Source organism: Salmo salar, chromosome 10 (genome assembly GCF_965601325.2).
Source record: "Salmo salar chromosome 10, fSalSal1, whole genome shotgun sequence".
Lineage (NCBI taxonomy): Eukaryota > Metazoa > Chordata > Actinopteri > Salmoniformes > Salmonidae > Salmo > Salmo salar.
Window position 1 is genome coordinate 94,326,175 of NC_138300.1, and position 22,048 is coordinate 94,348,222.

At 42.4% G+C, this 22,048-nt stretch overlaps 1 protein-coding gene and 1 long non-coding RNA gene across 6 annotated transcripts in view; one reads left to right on the top strand and one right to left on the bottom strand.

Annotated features, from left to right (window-relative positions):
• The window catches only part of LOC145858625 (uncharacterized), a 39,136-nt gene extending 36,665 nt beyond the window's left edge, over positions 1-2,471 (bottom strand). Inside the window, exon 1 of the long non-coding RNA XR_014379090.1 lies at positions 2,260-2,471. This is a non-coding gene — a long non-coding RNA (uncharacterized LOC145858625). The remainder of the gene's footprint in view (positions 1-2,259) is intronic.
• LOC106561185 (telomere repeats-binding bouquet formation protein 1) lies at positions 1,527-20,942 on the top strand. 5 transcript variants are annotated; one of them, XR_001318748.3, is made up of 21 exons: positions 1,527-1,821; positions 4,601-4,682; positions 4,792-4,902; positions 5,020-5,148; positions 5,236-5,367; positions 5,813-5,873; positions 6,055-6,173; positions 6,295-6,423; positions 6,918-7,070; positions 7,331-7,462; positions 7,626-7,751; positions 7,889-8,031; positions 10,512-10,895; positions 11,262-11,719; positions 11,852-11,922; positions 13,257-13,604; positions 13,714-13,833; positions 19,161-19,240; positions 19,466-19,510; positions 20,085-20,305; positions 20,446-20,942. XR_001318748.3 is itself a non-coding variant. In XM_014124860.3 (21 exons), the coding sequence occupies exons 2-21, from the start codon at positions 4,646-4,648 to the stop codon at positions 20,485-20,487; spliced, it is 2,976 nt and encodes a 991-aa protein (XP_013980335.3). In that variant the 5' UTR covers positions 1,527-1,821; positions 4,601-4,645; the 3' UTR covers positions 20,488-20,942. The 5 variants fall into 5 exon arrangements, 4 of the variants coding, with proteins under 4 accessions (XP_013980335.3, XP_013980336.3, XP_045544184.2 ...); XM_014124860.3 differs by having other exon boundaries at positions 20,150-20,305; XM_014124861.3 differs by having other exon boundaries at positions 19,469-19,510; positions 20,150-20,305.
• Positions 20,943-22,048: the final 1,106 nt, after the last annotated feature.

Consider the following 22,048-nt stretch of genomic DNA (forward strand, 5'->3'; position numbering starts at 1 on the left):
TTAACCCTACCTACATGTACTTAGCTACCTCAGTTACCTCTTACCCCTGCACATTCACTCGGTACTGGTACTCCATATATATAGCCATGTTATTTTTACTCGTCATTGTTATTCACTGTGTGTTTATTTCTCGTGTAACTATTTCTATTTTTTCAATTAAATGTTTTCTCTTTAATTCTGCATTGTACAGGACCCGCAAGTAAACATTTCACTGTTAGTCTACACCTGTTTACTTGTGAAGCATGAAACAAATAATATTTGATTAGATTCAAAACATAGTATGTTGACTGGTGCGCTTAAAGAAAAAAATGCAACTTCATATTCATCATCTCCAGCCCCACCCCAACATCAACATAAGTTAAAATGGTGTGTTTCTATGTTTTGTAGTAAAAAAAGATAGAGGAAGATCAGTGTTTCCAATGACATCAGTGTGCGTGTGTATCTTGTGATTTTATATTCCAGGTGACTACCCCATGAAGCTGGTTGTGAGAATGCAAAGAGTGTGCAAAGCTGTCATCAAGGCAAAGGGTGGCTACTTTGAAGAATCTAAAATCTAAAATATATTTTGATTTGTTTAACACTTTTTTGGTTACTACATGATTCCATATGTGTTATTTCATAGTTTTGATGTCTTTGCTATTATTCTACAATGTAGAAAATAGTTTTAAAAAAGATAGAAAAACCCTTGAATGAGTACGTGTGTCCAAACTTGTACTCAAACTTGTTGATGTTGGGATGTCGCTGGAGATGATGAATATGAAGTTTAATTTTTTATTCCCTTTAATGTGGATCATTTCACACTGGTTGCAAAGTCCTGCAGTAAGAAAACTCTTCACAGTTGGGTTCTGTGGGTGTCACTGAGTAGGCTGATACCCCATTTCATGGACTTAAGATCTATAGGTAAGGTTGTACATTGTAATATGAATGTTCAATATGCACAATAGTCTGAATAATGAGGCGATTTCACACAGTTAAAGTTCCCTAATATGAGCTACAGCGCTAATATTTGTGTAAACTCTTCAGAATTGTAATCTGTGGGTGTCACTGAGTAGGCTGATATCCCAATTCATGGACCCAAGATCCATAGGTAAGGCTGTACAGTGCATAGAACAGTGGAGGCTCCTCAGAGGAGGAAGGGGAGGACCATCCTCCTCAGTGAATTTCATAAATATTAAAATGGTAAAACATTTAGAAAGTTATCCTTTTAAGATAAAACTATTCTAAATATAATCACATCACCAAATAACTGATTAAAACACACTATTATGCAAAGAAGGTCTACAGTAGCCTTAACAGCACTCTGTAGGGTAGCACCATGGTGTTGCCGGAGGACAGCTAGCTTCCGTCCTCCTCTGGGTATATTGACTTCAACACAAAACCTAGGAGGCTCATGGTTCTCACCCCCTTCCATAGACTTACAGTACACAGTAATGATGACAACTTCCGGGGGACATCCTCCAGCCTATCAGAGCTCTTGCAGCATGAACTGACATGTTGTCCACCCAATCAATGGATCAGGTAATTAATCTAGTACTGAAAGCATTAGTTACAGCTAGCTATCAGGAGGTAGTTGACCCAAAGAGAAAGAAATACAATGGTTAAACAGTTTTGAACAAATACATTTCTTCCAAAATTAAGGAGAAGCAAGAGAGAAATAGAGAGATTTAAAAATAAAAAAAACACTTTCAGTTTCACTTACTTAGCTAGCAAATGCAACTAGCTAGTTTAGCCTACTGAAACACCCTGCTCAAACAGAGGGATGCTATGTTAGCTAGCTGGCTATGACTTTCTAACACAACACTGGAACTCTTCCAAGTCAAGGTAAGCTTTTGGTACTAATAATTTATTGCCACCGGGGCCCGCCGGTAAATGTTAGTACACTAACATTGCTTCATGATTGTAGCGGGTTTACTAACGCATTAGTTCTATTAGCTATGCTGACAATGATGTTACTTTAGCTAATATGGTGACAACAATGTAGGCTGTGTGTAGCGGTTTGGTTTGGAAAGGTTATTTTGCCTGGCCACATACAGCTGTGTTGTGCATTGAAACCCACAAGTGAAGGGAAGAGGTGAGAGGAGTAGAGTGCATGGATGCGAGAAGGAATACAATGTGGCTGCTATGAAAGTGAACTTTGTTTACGGGTGATCAGGGGTGTATTCATTCCACCGATTCTGTTGAAAAGGATTCTTAAACTTAAGTTTCTTAAACGGAAGTTACTTAAATAAAGCAAACGGAACAAAACAGGGATAAACATACCTGAATTTGTCCAATAGAAACTCTTGTTTGCAAGTGTTGGACTAATGATTACACCCTATATCAGCTAGATGCAGGCAAGAGTTTGCAAGGTGGTACTGAATGTCACTGTCTGTCCATGTGTCATTGTCTGGAACCTAAAATGTGTCTCTTGACCTGTATGCACCTACTTTGTAAACTTTCAATCATAGGCTAGCTTGTAGCAACCTCATGGTGGGTACTGGGAACATTTTAGTAAAAAAATAGTCCTCCCTCAATTTAGATGCCACTGGCAAAGTGGTATGCCCCAACGCAATTCTAAAGTCTAATACATCCACAGTCCGATTTCAACAAATTTGTAATTTTTTGTGTACACTTTTCTCATTGTCTTTTGTTGAATATATATAACAACATTCCGACCTCGCTCAGAATTATTTAGTCCAAATTGCAGGATTACACTATTTGTACTCGTTTGATCACTTTGAAATGGTGGACTTTTATTTTGAAAGGGAATAGCATACGCCACTATTGTGGCTAGTTCCACACAGGTTACGTGCGACGTCCCTCTTGCCCCTGATATGTAGTTCGCTAGCTAACCAACACATTTTCTTCGGTAGCTAGTTAAAATATGAGATTAACTTCAAGCAAAACACTAGAAAATGTAGCTGGCTAAATTCTTTCTATGATAAACATGATAAATCTGATGGCCATGTTTGCAAAAAAGACCTTTCTCTTTCATCGTAAACTAGCTGGTTTTCTTATGCCGTGTAGCGTAGTTGCTAGCCAAATAGCTTTGCATTCTTTTATTTTGTGTGAAAAACTATAGTTGCACGTCCCTGGGTAGCGCAGCTGCCTAAGGCACTGCATTTCAGTGCAAGAACCGTCACTACAGTCCCTGGTTCGAATCCAGGCTGAATCACATCCGGCCGTGATTGGGAGTCCCATAGGGCGGCGCACAATTGTCCCAGCGTCGTCCAGGTTTGGCCGTCATTGTAAATAAGAATTTGTACAGTTAAATAAATGGTTAAATAAAAAAATGCTGGATCACTAGACAATTGATGCTTGATCCGAAAATGCAATTGTAAGCACGCAGAGGCCACATTTAACTCTGTACGGCTTAGCCGTACGCCTCTTAAATTTTAGGGCTCCACATTAACGGTAGGTGAGGGTGGGAGGTCCTGTATAAACACAAACTCACATCTGTGAGCTGCTGGGAAAAGCGCTAGAAGTATGAATGCCGACTTCTGCAGAGGCCATATCACCGTAAATGTTGCAAGGCCTATGCCGCGTTATTAAAACATATTTTTATGATGGTGTGTGTTTTGAAAATGCAGATTTCTAAAAGTGACCCCTGCCTAGTTGGCCTGGTTACTGTTGCAATGTAACATTAGCTAGCTAGGAAACGTCTGAAATGTGCAAGGCAAACGTAAATGACATGAGTTTTACTCCGAGCTAAAGCCTGGGCAGCTGCTAACTTAACCAACCTCTGCCTTCGCGGCTAAATCGTGAGCTTTATGGATCTCCACTAGTAACTATAGTAGCTAACTACATAGACACTGGAGATCCACTAGCGGCTGCCCAGGCTAACGCATAACCATGTATTTTACACTACTGTAAATAATACTGAAGCTAAGACACCTTGACCTGTTGATATTTAGCTAACGTTATCTAGGTTTAAAAAAAATAGGCTCTGGCTTCGTTCGGACCCCTACAAGTAGCGCCTTTACTGTGGCCAATCAGAGACGATGGCGTCGTGGCGGTAAATTTGAGTCATTCTCCATCAACTGGCTGTCCACAATCTTCCATCCGGTGCACCAGCATAGGCATCAACACATAAACTGTCCAGCAAATGACAATGTAAGAGTGTATGCTTTAATTTGAATTGTAATTAAAGAAGTGTATTGATGAATTGGCAAGTACTAGACAGGTAGCTAAATAGCTGGGGTTTTTTGTTTTTGTGCAAGGTCGCTCATGAGAGTCGTGACACATCTAGTAGCAGATAGCTAACGTTAGCTAACTCAGGTGGTGACAACAATCTGTGACTACTGCCGCGTTCATAACATATCCGGCCTCAAATACAACTGGTAACTGAGAGTGAGGGAAAACGCGTTTTGAACGGTCATCCAACTTGGAAGTCCAAGTCTGCAACTCGGGCCTCTTCAGAGAGCTCGGAGTTTCCGACCTAAAGATCACTGACGTCGTGATTTTACCTCGTTTATTTTTCGACTTCCCAGTTGTTTTGAAAGCACCATCCCACAGAGTTTCTAAACCTCTTCGATCGTACTTTCTTGCTAGCTAGCTAGTTACAGCAACAGCACAGGTTAATACAGCCTATATTTCTTTGGTAACAACATCTGTCCTACAGTCCTAGCATATACATGTCCCACCCTGGCAGCTCAATCCATTGAAGATGGAAATGTATGTTTCCAGCATAAGCAAACATAATGGTGAGTATTATTGCTGGACTTTTATATGTTACACATGACACTACTTTATGTTTTTGTTCATTTATTTGTTTGGTTTGTCTTTTTTTAAATGTATTTTTCTACTTTACAGCCACAAAGACAGATCTGAGTTTGTTGCTTGAGTGTCTGAAGTACCAGATGAAATGTCCTGCTTCACAGAAACAAGCTCTTTTCACCATCTACTCCATCTGTCAACAGAGAGGTCTCTCACACACACACACACACACGCCCACACAAACAGCAAATCTTCTGTAGATCGATTTAATAGATAAATGAATCACTAATAGTAATGTAATGTCACTGATTTTCTCTGTTTCAGAAGAGAATGTGGACTTCTTCAGAGAGATGGGAGGAGTGGTGTTTGTGCACAACCTCTCTAAATCCAGTGCTCACTCAGAGGTCAGGGAGACTGCTCAGTTCACACTGGGAATGCTGGCGGAGGCCAATGGTGTGTGTGTATATGTTGGTAGTGTACTTTAAGCAGTTTCTCTCTGATGCTGATGTACGTGTATTGTAAACACGTGTGTATGTGCAGTGTACTGTAAGCAGGCCCTGTGTAGGAGGGAGACATTCAGTGATCTGGCAGAGTGTCTGATGCAGCAGGACAGCCCACTGACCCAGAGGAGAGTAGCTGTCTACCTGCTCTCTGTCCTCGTCGCCAACAACAGTAAGAGCAGACAGGAAAAACTGACTTTGGGTTTCTTTGGTCCTGCTGGGATTGAGGGTTGAGAGCTGATTTCGGACAGGGGGTGATTGTCATGACAGGCAGGTGTTTTACCTGGTACAGCCAGAGGAGGATGGGGCTCCCTGTCTAGTGCCTCTCAAGGTTTCTACCTTCCAGGGAGTTTTTCCTTGCCACTGTACTACTGCTTGATTTTTGAAGTCTAAGCTGGGTTACTGTGAAGCACCTAAGCCTTGTTCACACTGCAGGGCTTAATGCTCAAATCAGTTTTGCAGGAAAAATTATAGATTTGGATATGCAAAAAAAAAAAGGATTTGAGTCACTTCAAAACCTCCAGTGTGAACAAGGCTTTATTGATGTTAATGTGAAAAGCACTAGGCTATATATATTGTACATACAAATATGGTTAATTGTGTGTGTGCTGCTTCAGGGTCTGGCCAGACGTTCGCTCAGACCTCGGGCTGTCTGGATATCCTGCTGGACTTGTTCAGGTAAACACTGAAATGCACCACACTGGGTTTCCGGCAGACATGGGTCGAAATAGACAACTAATTATCTTTTACAATCAAGACCTGCATGGTCAAGAGGTAAGCAGCTGATGACATTGTATTAAAGTAAAACCGTACAGGACAACTCCAATTCAGGTTGATTGATGTTTGTTTCTCTCCCCAGGACTAGTTTCCCTCTCTCTGGCGAGGCCACAGTGAGACCTGCTAACGTCACTCAGCTGTTCCAACTCTGGACCTCTGTGTCCCGTGCTCTCTGTGGCTGTGTCAACAACCCCCAGAATGGTAACGTGTGTGTATTTGTGTCCTTGTACAGTGTTCTATGCAGCTGTACATTAAATAAACAAGGGTGGTTATGCATGCATGTGTGTAGCTTGGTGGAAGAAGAAAAATGTTCTTTCCCTAGAGGAGAGCCAGCGTATGTGTGTGTCAGCCTTCCCCCTGGTCAAGGGCTGGCTGCAGCAGCTCTCTCACCCCCACACAGAGATGGTTCAGCCCATCTGCTCCTTTATATCCATGACTGTCGCCAACAACCGTGAGTAAAACAGGGATGATTCACTGACACTAATGTTTAGAGTCAGTTACTTACATACTGTATGTATCAGTATCTTGTGATTGAAAAGGTATGTTAGCCTTTTTAACAGATTTTCTTGAGTTGTCTTGTCACACACAGAATACTTAGGTTGCTTTTGCAATGGACGGTTTGTAATTGTAATCCGAGTAGTTTTATAAGTGTAGTGTTGTTTCTATTTCTATGACGGCCAGGCAAAGATCTTAAAGATAGATGCAGACCTTCAGTCTGTAGAGATTAGTGTCCTAGAGCATTTTGGTAACTGTTCAAATGAAGGTTTATATCTCTCTTTCTCTCCTTGGTGTTAAGGAAGGATGGATGCAGGCCTTTAGTCTGTAGAGGCTACAGTGTAGCCTCTAGTAGGACGGTTTTGGGTTATCTGTTGAACACTCATTATTCTGTATTCATCTCCTATCTCTGTGTCTCCCACTCTCTCTCTCTCTCTACCCCTCTCACAGATTGTGCTCAGGATAGTTTTTCCACAGTCGGCGGGCTCGGAACTCTGACACTCACTCTGATTCGCTTAGTCTCTGATGCCGCCCACAGCCCATTGGCCTGTCAGCTGTCTGTCATCATGACCAAGACCCTGTCAGCCTGCATCATTGACAACCGTGAGTGACTCTCTCCCTGAATCCCAAATCAACCCCTCTCTCCTACCGCTAGGGCGGTGTAGAACTCACTCACTCACTCACTCACTCACTCACTCACTCACTCACTCACTCACTCACTCACTCACTCACTCACTCACTCACTCACTCACTCACTCACTCACTCACTCACTCACTCACTCACTCACTCTCATACAGCCATGTAAACCAGCTCTCCTTAGGTAACCTGTCCATTTTCTCCTCTCTCCCCCTACTGTGCGTAGCTGTGTTGGCGTCAGGTCTGGCAGGTTATGGTTTGGTTCCTCAGCTCCACTCCCTGCTGTCCAGCCGCAGCCTGGAGCCCCAAGACAGGCTCATTGTCATACTCACCCTGGGACACTGCACTGAGGCCTCTGGTATGGCCGCGACGCACAGCTTTATTTGCAACAAATAATGACGAAAGCACATCTTACAATTCCAAAGAAAACATTAATTTATTACAACAATGATAACTGCACAGTAATAACTGTGATAACTACAGTATTTATTTAATACAATTCTCCCCCTTCTATCCTCTAGAGGATCACCGGTCTCAGTTGTTACAGTGTGGAGGTCTGTCCCTCATCATCACTCTACTGACTGAGTCTACCAGCGAAGAGCTCAGGAAGGCTGCTGCCTTCATACTGCAGACCTGCAAACAGGCTTGTGAGTCCCCACACACACACACACACACACACACAGACAGACCTGTATGAAAATGTCAGTGTTGAAGTGAGTCTACCCATTTCATAATGTCCATAGCATTTTCTTTCCTCTCATTCTTCTCCTCCCTGTCCTCCCAGCTGTGTTTCTGCGTGGTGCGGTCCATGGGGAGTCTCAGGGTCAGACTGCGGAGCTAGAGCCCCCTGTGGACATGGAGGGGTACTGGAGGTCAGCACGAGACATGCTGCACAGGATCAACCAGCTGGAGAGACAACAGGCTCAGGTATATTACACCACACACACATATACATGGCGGGAACCCGGTTACCGGGATTACCGCCCAAAACCATTCTCTTTTCCCGGGATAAATAACTGTGAGAAACTGGTAAATTATAATCAATTATTTATATGAACAGCATGGCATGAAATGGAACTGTTAAATTATATGCAATGTCTAAATCTGTCTTCTTTATGGCCTCTGCATGATTAATTATCAACACTCAGGGTGGGGACACACAGCCCGTCTCAGTATGGAGCACAGTTCACAATGCATGTAGACCTATCATCTCATCATGGTAACTTTTTTTCTGGTGACAGGTGCTGTAGGCCTACATTTGCTGCAGCATAGTCTATGCTACAGTAATATAAAGAATGAATGCGCATCTAATTTACCATCTCCATCTGGCTTTCGGGGGTCACCTTATTTTTTAATTGTAAATACTTTTAAAACATTTTTTCAGCTGCAGAGTCAATGGAATATCGTTGCTTTAAATCAGTGCACGCCCAAGCACTCTGTCTTTCTCTCCATTAACTCCATTCAAATTGCATCCAAAATAGATAATCATGTTCTAGTTAAGCAATAAAGCACCAGGGGTGTGGTATATGGCCAATTTACCACGGCTAAGGGCTGTTCTTATGCACGACGCAATGCAGAGTGCCTGGACACAGCCCTTAGCCATGGTATATTGGCATATATCACAAACACCCGAGGTGCCTTATTGCTATTATAAACTGGTTACCAACATAATTAGAGCATTAAAAATAAATGTTTTGTTATACACGTGATATACTGTCTGATATAACCCAGCTTTCAGCCAATCAGCATTCAGGGCTAGAACCACCCAGTTTGGTAGGCCGTCATTGTAAATAAGATTTTGTTCTTAACTGACTTGCCTAGTTAAATAAAGGTTAAATAAAAAACATAAATTGATATATAGCCCTATATATAGATGTCCTAGCCTACCTCTTTCAGGTAATGCATTCAATGCAGTATTAGCCTTATATTTAGCTAATTAATGATGGGTTATGCATAATACGCTTCTAACTTATAGCCTCTGTCTCTTGTGCAATACAAACGCACCTGTGCTCCACTGGCTTCTCCCATGCAGGAAAATCTAGACTAGAATAGCTTTCTGGACATAATTATTTTAGCATTTCTTATACCAATAGACTATTCGGAGAGGGATGCAAGCTCTTGTTTGCTGAATGTTAAATACATCAGCCAATAGAACTCACAGGTAGTTTGAAAGAAGAGCGAACGCACGATGGCGGTAGGCTATAGCAATTATTTATCCAGACCAATAACCATTCAATCAAACAAATAAAAATAAGAACTTAAATCTTCGTGAAGAGAAGTGAAAGCCTTCTGCATCTAATTATAGTCCTATATTATTAAACGATGTCATTAAAATGATGAAGATCAGGACAACAAAACTTATTTAATTTAACTGTTGAAAGCTAGGAAGAAATGAAGCCACGATAGAGGTAGGCTAATAACATTAGGGGAAATACTGTATTATGAAAGGTATACATGTGTCAGCCTGCTAATTATACAATTATTATAGGCCCTATTATATTTCAAAATTAAAATCTAATTCTCTAGCCTATACTTGTAACTTTGTAGGCCGCATGTGCTGCACCAGAATTGCATGTTCTCTCCCTGTTTTATCATGGTTTGAATAATGTGTGTCCATCTAATACAGTATATTACAGTGCAGTAATGCAGTTCACACTCAGAAAGATTAGCCTACTGGAGCTAGTTTCATGTATTTACCTAAGAGAGCATATAGCTTAGCTACATCTATGGGCTTTTATGTTTTTCTGTCTTGTGTAATGTGCAGTAGCCTATGTCATAGGCTATATGCATTGGATAATAGCGCAATCATTTGGGCTATTTTTAATGTAGGCCTCATTAAATGTATTTAATGCATGGCTCAGGTAGAATCAGGGTTGAATTTTAGATCAAAGCTCTAATCAAATCCAGACATAGGGGCGGCAGGGTAGCCTAGTGGTTAGAGCGTTGGACTAGTAACCGAAAGGTTGCAAGTTCGAATCCCTGAGCTGACAAGGTACAAATCTGTCGTTCTGCCCCTGAACAAGGCAGTTAACCCACTGTTCCTAGGCCGTCATTGAAAATAAGAATTTGTTCTTAACTAACTTAACTAGTTAAATAAAGGTAAAGTAAGTAATGAGTGAGTGATTAATATTAATATGCTTTGGAATGACACTGCCGGTTTTGGCAAGTTTATCTGGGAGAAAAGAGATTGATTCTCGGGATGGAACATTTGTAAAATACCAGGAAAATATTCAACGCTCACACACACACACATATATATCAAGCTTTACAAAGGCACTGCAAACATCACACTTCTCCTCATACAGGCATGCATACTCTCACTCCCACTGACTTACTCACTCACTCATCCACATGCACACCCCTTAAACAGCAAGCCTTTGTGTGTGTGTGTTCGGGTTGTTGAACAGGGAGCGGAGGAGGAGTGGGAGGGGGTTGAACCAAACCCCCCAGACCAAACCCCCCAGAACCCTGCAGAATGGGGGAGGAAGGAGCTACTCTTACCCCTACCTCTACCCCCATCCTTATCCCTACCCCCTCACCACACCTCTTTACCATACCAGGAGTGGAATGGAGGCAGGAGGTGTGAGGAAAGAGAGGAGCGTTGGAGAGGAGTAGAGAGTTGGGGTCAAGAGAGAAGAGAGGAGGAAAGAGGAGAAGAGAGGGGGATGTCCTGTGAACAGACCCCAGTCCGGCCGGTTCTAGTGGGGAGGGGTGGAGATGGAGAGAGAGAGGATCTACACCATAGACTCCTAGAGGAGAATCAACCCACAAACAGAGAGCAGGACCTAACGGTGCGGGTCTAACACAGCTCTGGTCCACTCCACACACAATGGTCCTGTCCAGAAACAACCCCTACCCTCTAGTGGACGTCATGTCAATCTGAAGGAATTGGATAGGTATAATAAGCAATATGGTAGCTCCACCTTGCCCTCTGATATGTTGTTTCTGGACAGGACCAATCTATTTAACAGACACTACTAGGCTCTCCAAGCCCACTGACTCGTGTGTGTGTGTGTGTGTGTGTGTGTGTGTGTGTGTGTGTGTGTGTGTGTGTGTGTGTGTGTGTGTGTGTGTGTGTGTGTGTGTGTGTGTGTGTGTGTGTGTGTGTGTGTGTGTGTGTGTGTGTGTGTGTGTGTGTGTTTGTTTGTTTTGATCAGAAGCGTGTAAGGAGACAGATATTCCAAACCAGTGAGGAGCCTCAGAAACCCAGCCGCAGCAGAGAGAGTGAGAGGGAGAAGAGAACACACACACAAAGGCACACCACGCTGCACGTTTACACACTTGGAAACACACAACCAGAGAAGGAAAGGGACAGGGGCTTGGCAGCTAAGAGAAATAGTTATCCTCTCTACACAAACACACTCACAGAGAAAGGCAAAAACACAGCATCACACACACAGACCGAGAACCGCAGAGACAAGCACCTTGGTATGAGAGAGCAGGCTCACACACAGTCTTTGTCAGCCGTGCGCTATGCTGGACCTGGTAGAGCCAGTGTCCCTGGGCAGCCCTGTGATGGAGAGGATGAGAGGTGCTCTGTATGTCTGGGGACAGGAACACTGGTCCCTTCCTCCTCCAGTCCACTAGAAGGACACTCCCAGACACACACACACAGGTCAGCACTCTGCACTATATGCAAATGCTGTATTTATTGAAACATGATTCTTGTGAAGTGTTTCATGTTGATGTTATGTAAGAAATGTAATTCTGTGTACCGTTCTTCTCTCCCTCATGGTGTGTGGTTTAGCCAAGTGTTCAAGTGCCCAGCTCCAGGCAAGCCAGGAATGAGCAGGCAGAAGAAACCGTTGGATGATGAAGGTACAAAAATGTCAATGGGATAAAGTGACAATGCAAAACTGTCTACACTATGTATACAAAAATATGTGGACACCCCTTGAAATTAGTGTATTTGGCTGTTTCAGCCACACCCGTTGCTGACAGGTATATAAAATCGAGCACACAGCCAAGCGATCTCCATAGACAAACATTGGCAGTAGAATGGGCTTACTGAAGAGCTCAGTGACTTTCAACGTGGCACCGTCATAGGATGCCACCTTTCCAACAAGTCAGTTTGTAAAATTTCTGACCTGCTAGAGCTTCCCCGGTCAACTCTTAAGTCCTGTTATTGTGAAATGGAAATGTCTAGGAGCAACAACGGTTCAGCCGCGAAGGCCACGCAATCTCACAGAATAGGGCCGCAAATTGCTGAAGTGTGTAGCACGTAAAAATAATCTGCTGTCATTTGCAGTACTACCTACCGAGTTCGACACTGTGTCTGGAAGCAACGTCAGCACAAGAACTGTTCATCGAGAGCTTTACGAAATGGGTTTCCATGGCCGACCAGCTGCACACAAACCTAAGATCACCATCCGTAATGCCAAGTGTCGGCTGGAGTGACGTAAAGCTCGCCGGCATTGGACTCTGGAGCATTGAAAACGCTTTCTCTGGCGTGATGAATCACACTTCACCATCTGGAAGTCCAACAGATGAATCTGGATTTGGCGGATGCCAGCACAACACTACCTGCCCGAATAGTGCCAACTGTAAAGTTTGGTGGTGGAGGAATAATGGTCTGGGCCTGTTTTTCATGGTTCGGGCTAGGCCCCTTAGTTCCATCGAAGGGAAATCTTAGCGCTACAGCATTCTAGACAATTCTGTGCTTACAACTTTGTGGCAACAGTTTGGGGAAGGATCTTTCCTGTTTCAGCATGACACTGTCCCCGTGCTCAAAGCGAGGTCCATACAGAAATGGTTTGTCGAGATCGGTGTGGAAGAACTTGGCCTGCACAAAGCCCTGACCTCAACCCCATCGAACACCTTTTGGATGAATTGGAACGCCGACTGCGAGCCAGGTCTAATCACCCAACATCAGTGCCCGACCTCACTAATGCTCTTGTGGCTGAATGGAAGCAAGTCCCCGCAGCAATGTTCCAACAACTAGTGGAAAGCCGTCCCAGAAGGGTGGAGGCTGTTATAGAAGCAAAGGGGGGACCAACTCCATATTAATGCCCATGATTTTGGAATGAGATGTTCGACAAGCAGCTGTCTACATACTTTCGTTCATGTAGTGTATCTATTTATCTATAGCTCTGAAAAAAGCTTAACCGTCTCTTAGCAAAACCGTGTTCACCCAGCTGTTTCCTTCTCCCCAGGCTGTGTGTTCGGTTTGGTGACCAGCCGGTCGTTCCCTGGCCTCCAAAGGAATTGTCCTCACAGCTGTGACCTGCACCTGGTACTGCAGCAGGCTACACACAGCTACACACAGCACCTCCGAGATATACGCAGGAGGAGAGAAATACACTCAACTGGACAGAGGGAGACGCAGCAAGGGACACAGAGCGTCTGGGATCACTGCAGAGATAACACACCCACACACCGATGTGATTTGAATTGGGATTTGTGTCCTGTTGTAACAGAGGCCAGTCTGACTCCTGTCTGTAAAGGAACCCTCCTGAGGAGCTACTCAACCAACAGAGGACAACGCAACACTGATCACAACTGTAAGATTCACTATCTCAACAAAATATTTACATATCCCCTCTGTCTTTTCTGTGAAAAACAATAATATATTATATAGTCGTCCCCCCCCCCCCCTGTTTTCTCTCTCAGATGTGAATCTCACTCCCCTTAAGAACTGTGGTCCATGTGAAGGTATCACTCGGAATCCTTTGCGTAAAGGTCTGATGAAGAGCCTCTCCTCTGTGACCAGCAGGGGGCAGGATAGAGGAGGTACAGTATGTTCAGACACCATGGCAACACGTTAGCCTTTATTTTACAATAAATTCACAGATTTCATAACACTGTGTGCCCTCAGGCCCCTACTCCACCATTTCCACATATCTACATGACTAAATCCATGTGTGTGTATAGTGCGTATGTTATTGTGTGTGTATGCATGTGTCTCTTCCAATGTTTGTGTTGCTTCACAGTTCCCGCTGTTCCATAAGGTGTTTTTTAATCCGTTTTTTTTTTTAAATCAAATTTTACTGCTTGCGTCAGTTACTTGATGTGGAATGGAGTTCCATGTAGTCATGGCTCTATGTAATACTGTGTGCCTCCCATAGTCTGTTCTGGACTTGGGGACTGTGAAGAGACCTCTTGTGGGGTATGCATGGGTGTCCGAGCTGTGTACTAGTAGTGTCACTACTAGCTGCCAGTAGTAGTGTCAATACTAGAGGTCGACCGATTAATTGGGGCTGATTTTCAAGTTTTCATAACAATTGGTAATCGGAATTCTTGGGACGCCGATTACTTTCAGCCAGGAGAGATTGACATGCATATTATTAATATTAGCTCTCTGAGTATATCCAAGGGCCAGCCGTGCTGCTCTGTTCTGAGCCAATTGCAATTTTCCTAAGTCCTTTTTTGTGGCACCTGACCAAACGACTGAACAGTAGTGAAGGTGTGACAAAACTAGGGCCTGTAGGACCTGCATTGTTGTTAGTGTTGTTAAGAAGGCAGAGTATTGCTTTACTTTAGACAGACTTCTCCCCATCTTAGCTACTACTGCATCAATACTGCATCAATATGTTTTGACCATGACAGTTTACAATCTAGTGTTACTCCAAGCAGTTTAGTCGTCTCAACTTGCTCAATTTCCATATTATTTATTACAAGATTTAGTTGAGGTTTAGGGTTCAGTGACTGTTTTGTTCCAAATACAAAGCTTTTAGTTTTAGAAATATTTAGGGCGAACTTATTCCTTTCCACCCACTCTGAAACTAACTGCAGCTCTTTGTTGAGTGTTGCAGTCATTTCAGTTGCTGTAGTAGCTGACGTGTATAGTGTTGAGTCATTCCGCATATATAGAAACTCTAGCTTTACTCAAAGTCAATGGCATGTCTTTAGTAAAAATTTAAAAATTAGCAAGGTGCCTATACAGCTAACCTGGGGAATTCCTGATTCTACCTGGATTATGTTGGAAAGGCTTCCATTAAAGAACACCCTCTGTGTTCTGTTATACAAGTAACTCTTTATCCACATTATAGCAGGGGGTGTAAAGCCATAACACATACATTTTTCCAGCAGCAGACTATGATCAATAATGTCAAAAGCTTCACTGAAGTCTAACAAGACAGCCCCCACAATCATTTTATCATCAGTTCCTCTCAGCCAATCATCAGTCATTTGTGTAAGTGCTGTGCTTGTTGAGTGTCTGCTTCCCTATAAGCATGCTGAAATTCTGTTGTCAATTTGTTTACTGTAAAATAGCATTGTATCTGGTCAAACACCATTTTTTCCAGAAGTTTACTAAGGGTTGGTAACAGGCTGATTGGTTGGCTATTTGAGCCAGTAAAGGGGGCTTTACTATTCTTGGGTAGCGGAATGACTTTAGCTTCCCTCCAGGCTTGAGGGCACACACTCTCTAGTTGGCTTAAATGGAAGATGTGGCAAATAGGAGTGGCAATGTCATCTGCTATTATCCTCAGTAATTTTCCATCTAGATTGTCAGACCCTGGTGGCTTGTCATTGTTGATAGACAACCATTTTTTCACCTCTTCCACATTGACTTTACGGAATTCAAAAGTACAATTCTTTGTCTTTCATAATTTGGTCAGATTTACTTGGATGTGTAGTGTCAGTGTTTGTTGCTGGCATGTCATCCCTAAGTTTGCTTATCTTGCCAATGAAAAAGTCATTAAAGTAGTTAGCAATATCAGTTGGTTTTGTGATGAATGAGCCATCTGATTCAATAAATGAAAGAGCCAAGTTGGCTTTTTCCCCAAAATGTCATTTAAGGTGCCCGGAAGCTTTTTACTATCATTCTTTATATAATTTATCTTTGTTTCATAGTGTAGTTTATTTTTTATTTAGTTTAGTCACATGATTTCTTAATTTGCAGTACGTTTGCCAATCAGTTGTGCAGCCAGACTTAATTGCCATACCTTTTGCCTCATCCCTCTCAACCATACCATTTTTAAATTCCTCATCATTCCACGGGGATTTAACAGTTTTTACCGACATTTTCGTAATGAATGCGTGCTTATTAGTAACAGGAATAAGTAGTTTCATAAATGTGTCAAGTGCAGCGTCTGGTTGCTCCTCATTACACACCACAGACCAGCAAATATTATTTACATCATCAACATATGAATTACTACAAAACTTCTTGTATGACCTCTTAGACACTATATTAGGCCCAGCCTTTGGAACTTTGGTTTTCCTAGATATGGCTATTATATTGTGATCACTACATCCTATGGATTTGGATACTGCTTTAAGCAAATATCTGCAGCATTATTAAAGATGTGATCAATACATGTTGATGATTTAATTCCTGTGCTGTTTGTAACTACCCTGGTAGGTTGACTGACAACCTGATCCAGGTTGCAGGCACTGGTTACAGTTTGACGTTTTTTCCTGAGTGGGCAGCTTAATTTTACATTTTTACATTTACATTTTAGTCATTTAGCAGACGCTCTTATCCAGAGCGACTTACAGTAGTGAATGCATACATTTCATACTCCCCCCCCCCCCCCCCCGTACTGGTCCCCCGTGGGATGATAGCCAGTCAATATTTAAATCACCCAGAAAATATACTTCTCTGTTGATATCACGTACATTATCAAGCATTTCACACATGAGGCAGATGAACCTGTAGCCATATTACTTCAACGGTATTTAACATTAGATCGTCTAAGCTTTACAGGAATGTGGTTTTCAATGTAGACAGCAACACCGCCTCCCTTGGCATTTCTGTCTTTTCGGTAGATGTTATAACCATGTATTACTACCACTGTATCATCAAGGTATTATCTAAATGAGTTTCAGAGAGAGTCAGAATATGAATGTAATCTGTTACAAGCAAGTTATTGACTTCATGGACCTTGTTTCTTAGGCTACATATGTTAATATGGGCTATTTTTAGCACTTTTCTGGGTTGCTTGATTGTTTTTAATGCTTTACTGGGAAGCTAATCAGAGGTAGACTTACTCATGTTATTTACAATGGAGCTGATAGTGCAGGGTGAGCTGCACACCGCCTCAGTGCTAACAGTGTAACTCTGGTTTATAGGCTCATGATTACTGCTTACAATAGCTGTAGGATAAACAGATGTATTCGTTGCAATTAGGGGTACATAAATTAAATTACTTGTGTTTGCCAATGCCCCTAAGATCATGTACATTTGATGCAGCATTATGACGACTCATTGTCACAATGGTAGGGATTAACTGAGCTGGTCCTGGATCATTTACCAGTCATTGTTTCAACGCAGCCTTGAAATGCATGGACAGAGTCCAGGAGCCAAGATGATTTGGATGGACTCCGTCATTCCTGTAGAGTATCTTCTGTTTCCAGAAGGTGTCAAAGTTATCAGCACAAGTGACTCCAGCAGAGCTACAGTGGTCTTTTAGCCAGATGTGTAATGCCAGCAGTCTGCTGAATCTTTCACACCGGCGGCCCAACGGTGGTACTGGACCTGAAATTAATGGGCGTTTTTGGAGTATTTTAATACTAAAATCAGTTTTTTTAAATCCATTTTCAAATGTTCTGAGCTAGCCCTCCTGATGTCGTTTGACCCCACATGGACTACGACAGTGTCAGCTCCTGGCATCTGTGGTAGAACAGTCAGAAGCAGCCTTGTTATGTCCTGTACTCGTGCTCCTGGGTAGCACAGGGTTTTTGCCTTGGTGACCGAGATGTTTCTCACCATAGAGCTGCCTATGATGACAGTTGGGGATGTTGAATGGGCCGGTCTCTCAGGCAGCCTCACGGTCTGGTGAGGCTGGGAGCTCCTAGGATCTGAACCCGAGGTTGAAGCCACCGGAGAGGGAGACAGAGCCGAGGATGAAGACGCAGGTACCTCCGGATCCGATCTTGATTGGGAAGCCACCAAGGATGAAGGTGCCGGAACCTTTGGATCCAGGGCGGCAAAGCTGTTTCTGGTCTGTGTCAGTTTCGGGCTCAACATCTCCATGGAGACCCCTGTTGCCAGGGACGCCTTTGTCGACATCCACAGCGAGTGACGTACCTCCATGGCTGGTTGGTTGATGTGGCCAGTGACACTTTGCTTTTTGAAAGTCCAATATTTAGAAAATTGTCTGCTTACATGCAAAACATTTTGGGACTGTATCAACAGTGGACTAATGAGTGGATTTATCCTTTAAGTTAGATGCTGGTAACAGGCTGCTATGAAGTTACAACTAATATGCGAGTTGAATGTGTGTTTTTTTTCGTAGGATTCCTGGTCTCCAGTGTATTCCTTGTAGCACAGAGAACTGTTCTCACACTGGCTGATAGCTAGTCAACTCTGTTACTGACCTCTCTTTTACCGACCTCTACAGCTGTATAACACAACACTAGCTAGTTTACACTGTTCTATACCAGTACAGTTGTACAACTCCAGCTCACTAGCTAGTTTACACTCTGTTATAGCGCTCTAATCGTGTAGCAGTGTCCACCTCTAAGCTTCTGTGTGTGTTGATTCACAGTTCACAGATTTACTCTTCACTTTTTGAGCACGTTTCCTCCTTCACTTTGTCTGTACTGAGGGGGAAAAAAAAGAAAAAAAAAAAAGAAATGTATGCATTCACTACTGTAAGTCGCTCTGCATAAGAGCATCTGCTAAATGACTAAAATGTAAAAAAATGTCTGAAATACTACACTCTTTCTTTGTCAGTACATTTGTTTCTTTCGCTCTCTAACCCACTTTCCCTCCTCTTTCTGTTTTTTCTCTCTTTTCTTTCACCATCTTGATCTTAACATTATGACCCCCCCCCCTCCGCTCACTCTCTGCCCCTCTCTCTCATGCTCCATTTATCCTTTTTTCTCCCTTTCTCCCTCTCTGGTCAGTGAATCTCTTCTCTGTGTTCTATTGTTCTGGTAGCAGGCAGCTGTATTAGGCCTGACTGATGACGTAATGTCACTTCCAATGAAGAAGAAAAAGAGGGAGAGATTGTATTTTCTCTTTATTTGATTGTCTCTGTTTACCTCAATGAACTCTGAGAGCTGTTGGTCTCTGCTCACAATGAGGCTTGACACATCTGTTCTTTGCTTTCTGTCTCCCTCTTTTTTTTCTCTCACTCACTCTCACACACACACACACACACACACAGACAGAAGAACACATCATGGGGAAGATGCCGTCATCGATGATCAGCAGAAGACTCTGTCCATTGGAAACCCATCTTTGACTGTAAGACAGAGATGAGTGTGTATGTCGGGAGTTTGTGAATATATCCAGATGTGTCTGTAGAAGTGAGTGTTGAATTGGAGGTTAATCTATAGTGGATGGACTGTATAGAACGACCAATGTTCTAGTAACCAGGCAATGTGGCAGCAGAGACCACTATGCCAGTGTGTGTGTAGTAGGGGCATGTTATCCAGAGGTCTGTGTGTCATGGTGTTCTCTGTCTTGCAGCAGAGCAGTTCCAAAACCAAGGAAAAGAGGGTGATGACCAATGAGGTGTGTTTGTGTTTTGTCTCATGTCCTCTTGTCCGTCTCTCTCTCACTGTTCTTTACCCTGCATTCTCCTACATTCCTTGTACATTGACCCCCCCCCCCCCCAATTCAATTTCAATTTAAGGGGCTTTATAGGAAACATGTTTACATTGCCAAAGCAAGTGAAATGGATAATAAACAAAAGTGAAATAAACAATAAAAAATGAACAGTAAACATTACACTTACAAAAGAGTAACAACATGTCAAATGTCATATTATGTATATACACAGTGTTGTAATGATGTGCAAATCATTCAAGTACAAAAGGGAAAATAAATAAACAAATAGGTTATATGTACAATGGGTGTTGGTTTTTCACTGGTTGCCCTTTTGTGGAAACGGGTCACACATCTTGCTGCTGTGATGGCACACTGTGGTATTTCACCCAGTAGATATGGGAGTTTATCAAAATTGGATTAGTTTTCAAATTCTTTGTGGGTCTGTGTAATCTGAGGGAAATATGTGTCTATAATATGGTCATACATTTGGCAGGAGGTTAGGAAGTGCAGCTCAGTTTCCACCTCATTTTGTGGGCAGTGTGCACATACCCTGTCTGCTCTTGAGAGCCAGGTCTGTCTTCAGCGGCCTCTATCTTTCTCCAGAGGAGGGAGAGGAGGAACTTCAGCCGTGAGGAGGAGAGTTATCTGTGTCGAGGTATAGAGCGGTTTGGTCCATCCTGGAACTCCATCCTTTGGGCCTATCCGTTCCAGCCGGGACGCACCAACGTTGACCTGGCCAAGAAATACAAACGCCTGCAGGTGATAGGCATCAACAATGGTTTTACAAAAATCTATGTATGTCACTGACTTCAATTTCAGTTGGTGAGTATTCAACTGACCCTGCTCTCTCTGTCATTTTCTGGGTCTTGTTCTCCATTTTGTTTCCTCTCTTCCAACAGGCTAAAGCTCAGGGTATGGATTCAGACTCCATGAGATCCTAGAAGAACACATTGTCTATTGTACATAAATCACAGTCATATATTTGAAATACTCTAATGTAATATTCAATAATAGTTTAAATACTATAATTTAGTCCCCAGTTTGAAATTAATTACTATGCTGTACTACTGTAAATAAAATACATAATTTTGTTTACAATTCTGTAATATATTTGAAATATGTTAATTTCATGGTCATGGGAGGATTAATGAAGGCTCTGTTCTGTATTTCTCAACCTTGTTTTTTTACACAGTAGTATTTTGCTGCCTATTTGAAGTAGTTGGAATATTGTTTGGAATAGAAAAATTGAAATTATTTGTGTAGTGATTTGCACTTGACGCTTTCATAATTTCTTGTTCATTGTTAATGTATGGATTGAGACTGAAATGGTTGTTCACTCGTCATCCCCTGAAGTTGTTTGTATTGAATTAAACAGAAGGGTGTCTGTATGCAGTGATGTGTGTCAGTCACATTCTGATAATCTCACACAATGCTTTTTCATTCAGGGACCCTCAAGGCTCCAGGGAATTAACAATGAGGATGTTCATTTACTGACTTGAGGTTAAAAACAGCTTTTTCTACTTTTAGAGAGTTTATGTTTGTCCCTTAAGGGGAAATGCTTTCTATAGCTTAATATTAAACTCCAATATCTAAGACACTTTTTATGCAATGCATGTGTGTGAATGGTTTAAACATGCATGAAACATAGGAGACCGTGTGGGAGAAAAGATATGTGAAAGATATATTTGAGTTACAGTGGCCGACAGACATTGAATACTGTATCTTGATGTATTTATGAGTGGATTTGGATACAGGGATTGTGTTCTCATTGGGAAAACAACAGCAGGAGCTCATACTTTTGATGGAACTGACCGTTTGCAAATGTCAAAGCTATATGGAGCAAAAAATATAAATGCAACATGCAACAATTTAAAAGATTTTACTGAGTTACAGTTCATATAAGGAAATCAGTCACTTGAAATAAATTCATTAGGCCTTAATCTGGGGAGCCAGGCCCAGCAAATCATGAGTTTTTCCCCACAGAAGGGCTTTATTACAGACAGAAATACTCCTCAGCACCCTCAGACCATCCTGGATGTGAAGAAGCCGGTTGTGGAGGTCCTGGGCTGGCGTGGTTACACTTGGTCTGCGTTTATGAGGCCGGTTGGATGTACTTTCAAATTCTCTAAAATGACGGAGGCGGCTTATGGTAGATAAATTAACATTCAATTGCCTAGCAACAGCTCTGGTGGACATTCCTGCAGACAGCATGCCAATTGCACGCTCCCTCAAACCTTGAGACATCTATGGTATTGTGTTGTGTAACAAAACTGCACATTTTAGAGTGGCCTTTTATTGTCCCCAGCACAATCGGCACCTGTGTAATGATCATGGTATTTAATCAGCTTTTTGATATGCCACACCTGTCAGGTTGATTGATTATTTTGGCAACGGAGAAATGCTCTCTTGCGGATGTAAGCTTTTTGTGCATATGGAACATTTCTGGGATCTTTTATTTCAGCTCATGGGACCAACACTTTACATGTTACGTTTCGATTTTTG

Bases quoted from the DNA above. Each gene is read 5' to 3' on its own strand.
- LOC106561185 (XM_014124860.3), top strand. From the start codon at position 4,646: ATGGAAATGTATGTTTCCAGCATAAGCAAACATAATG. The intron at 5,149-5,235 runs GTGTGTGTGTAT...GTGTATGTGCAG, and splicing joins AATGCTGGCGGAGGCCAATG to TGTACTGTAAGCAGGCCCTG. The intron at 13,834-19,160 runs GTACAGTATGTT...ACACACACACAG, and splicing joins CAGGGGGCAGGATAGAGGAG to ACAGAAGAACACATCATGGG.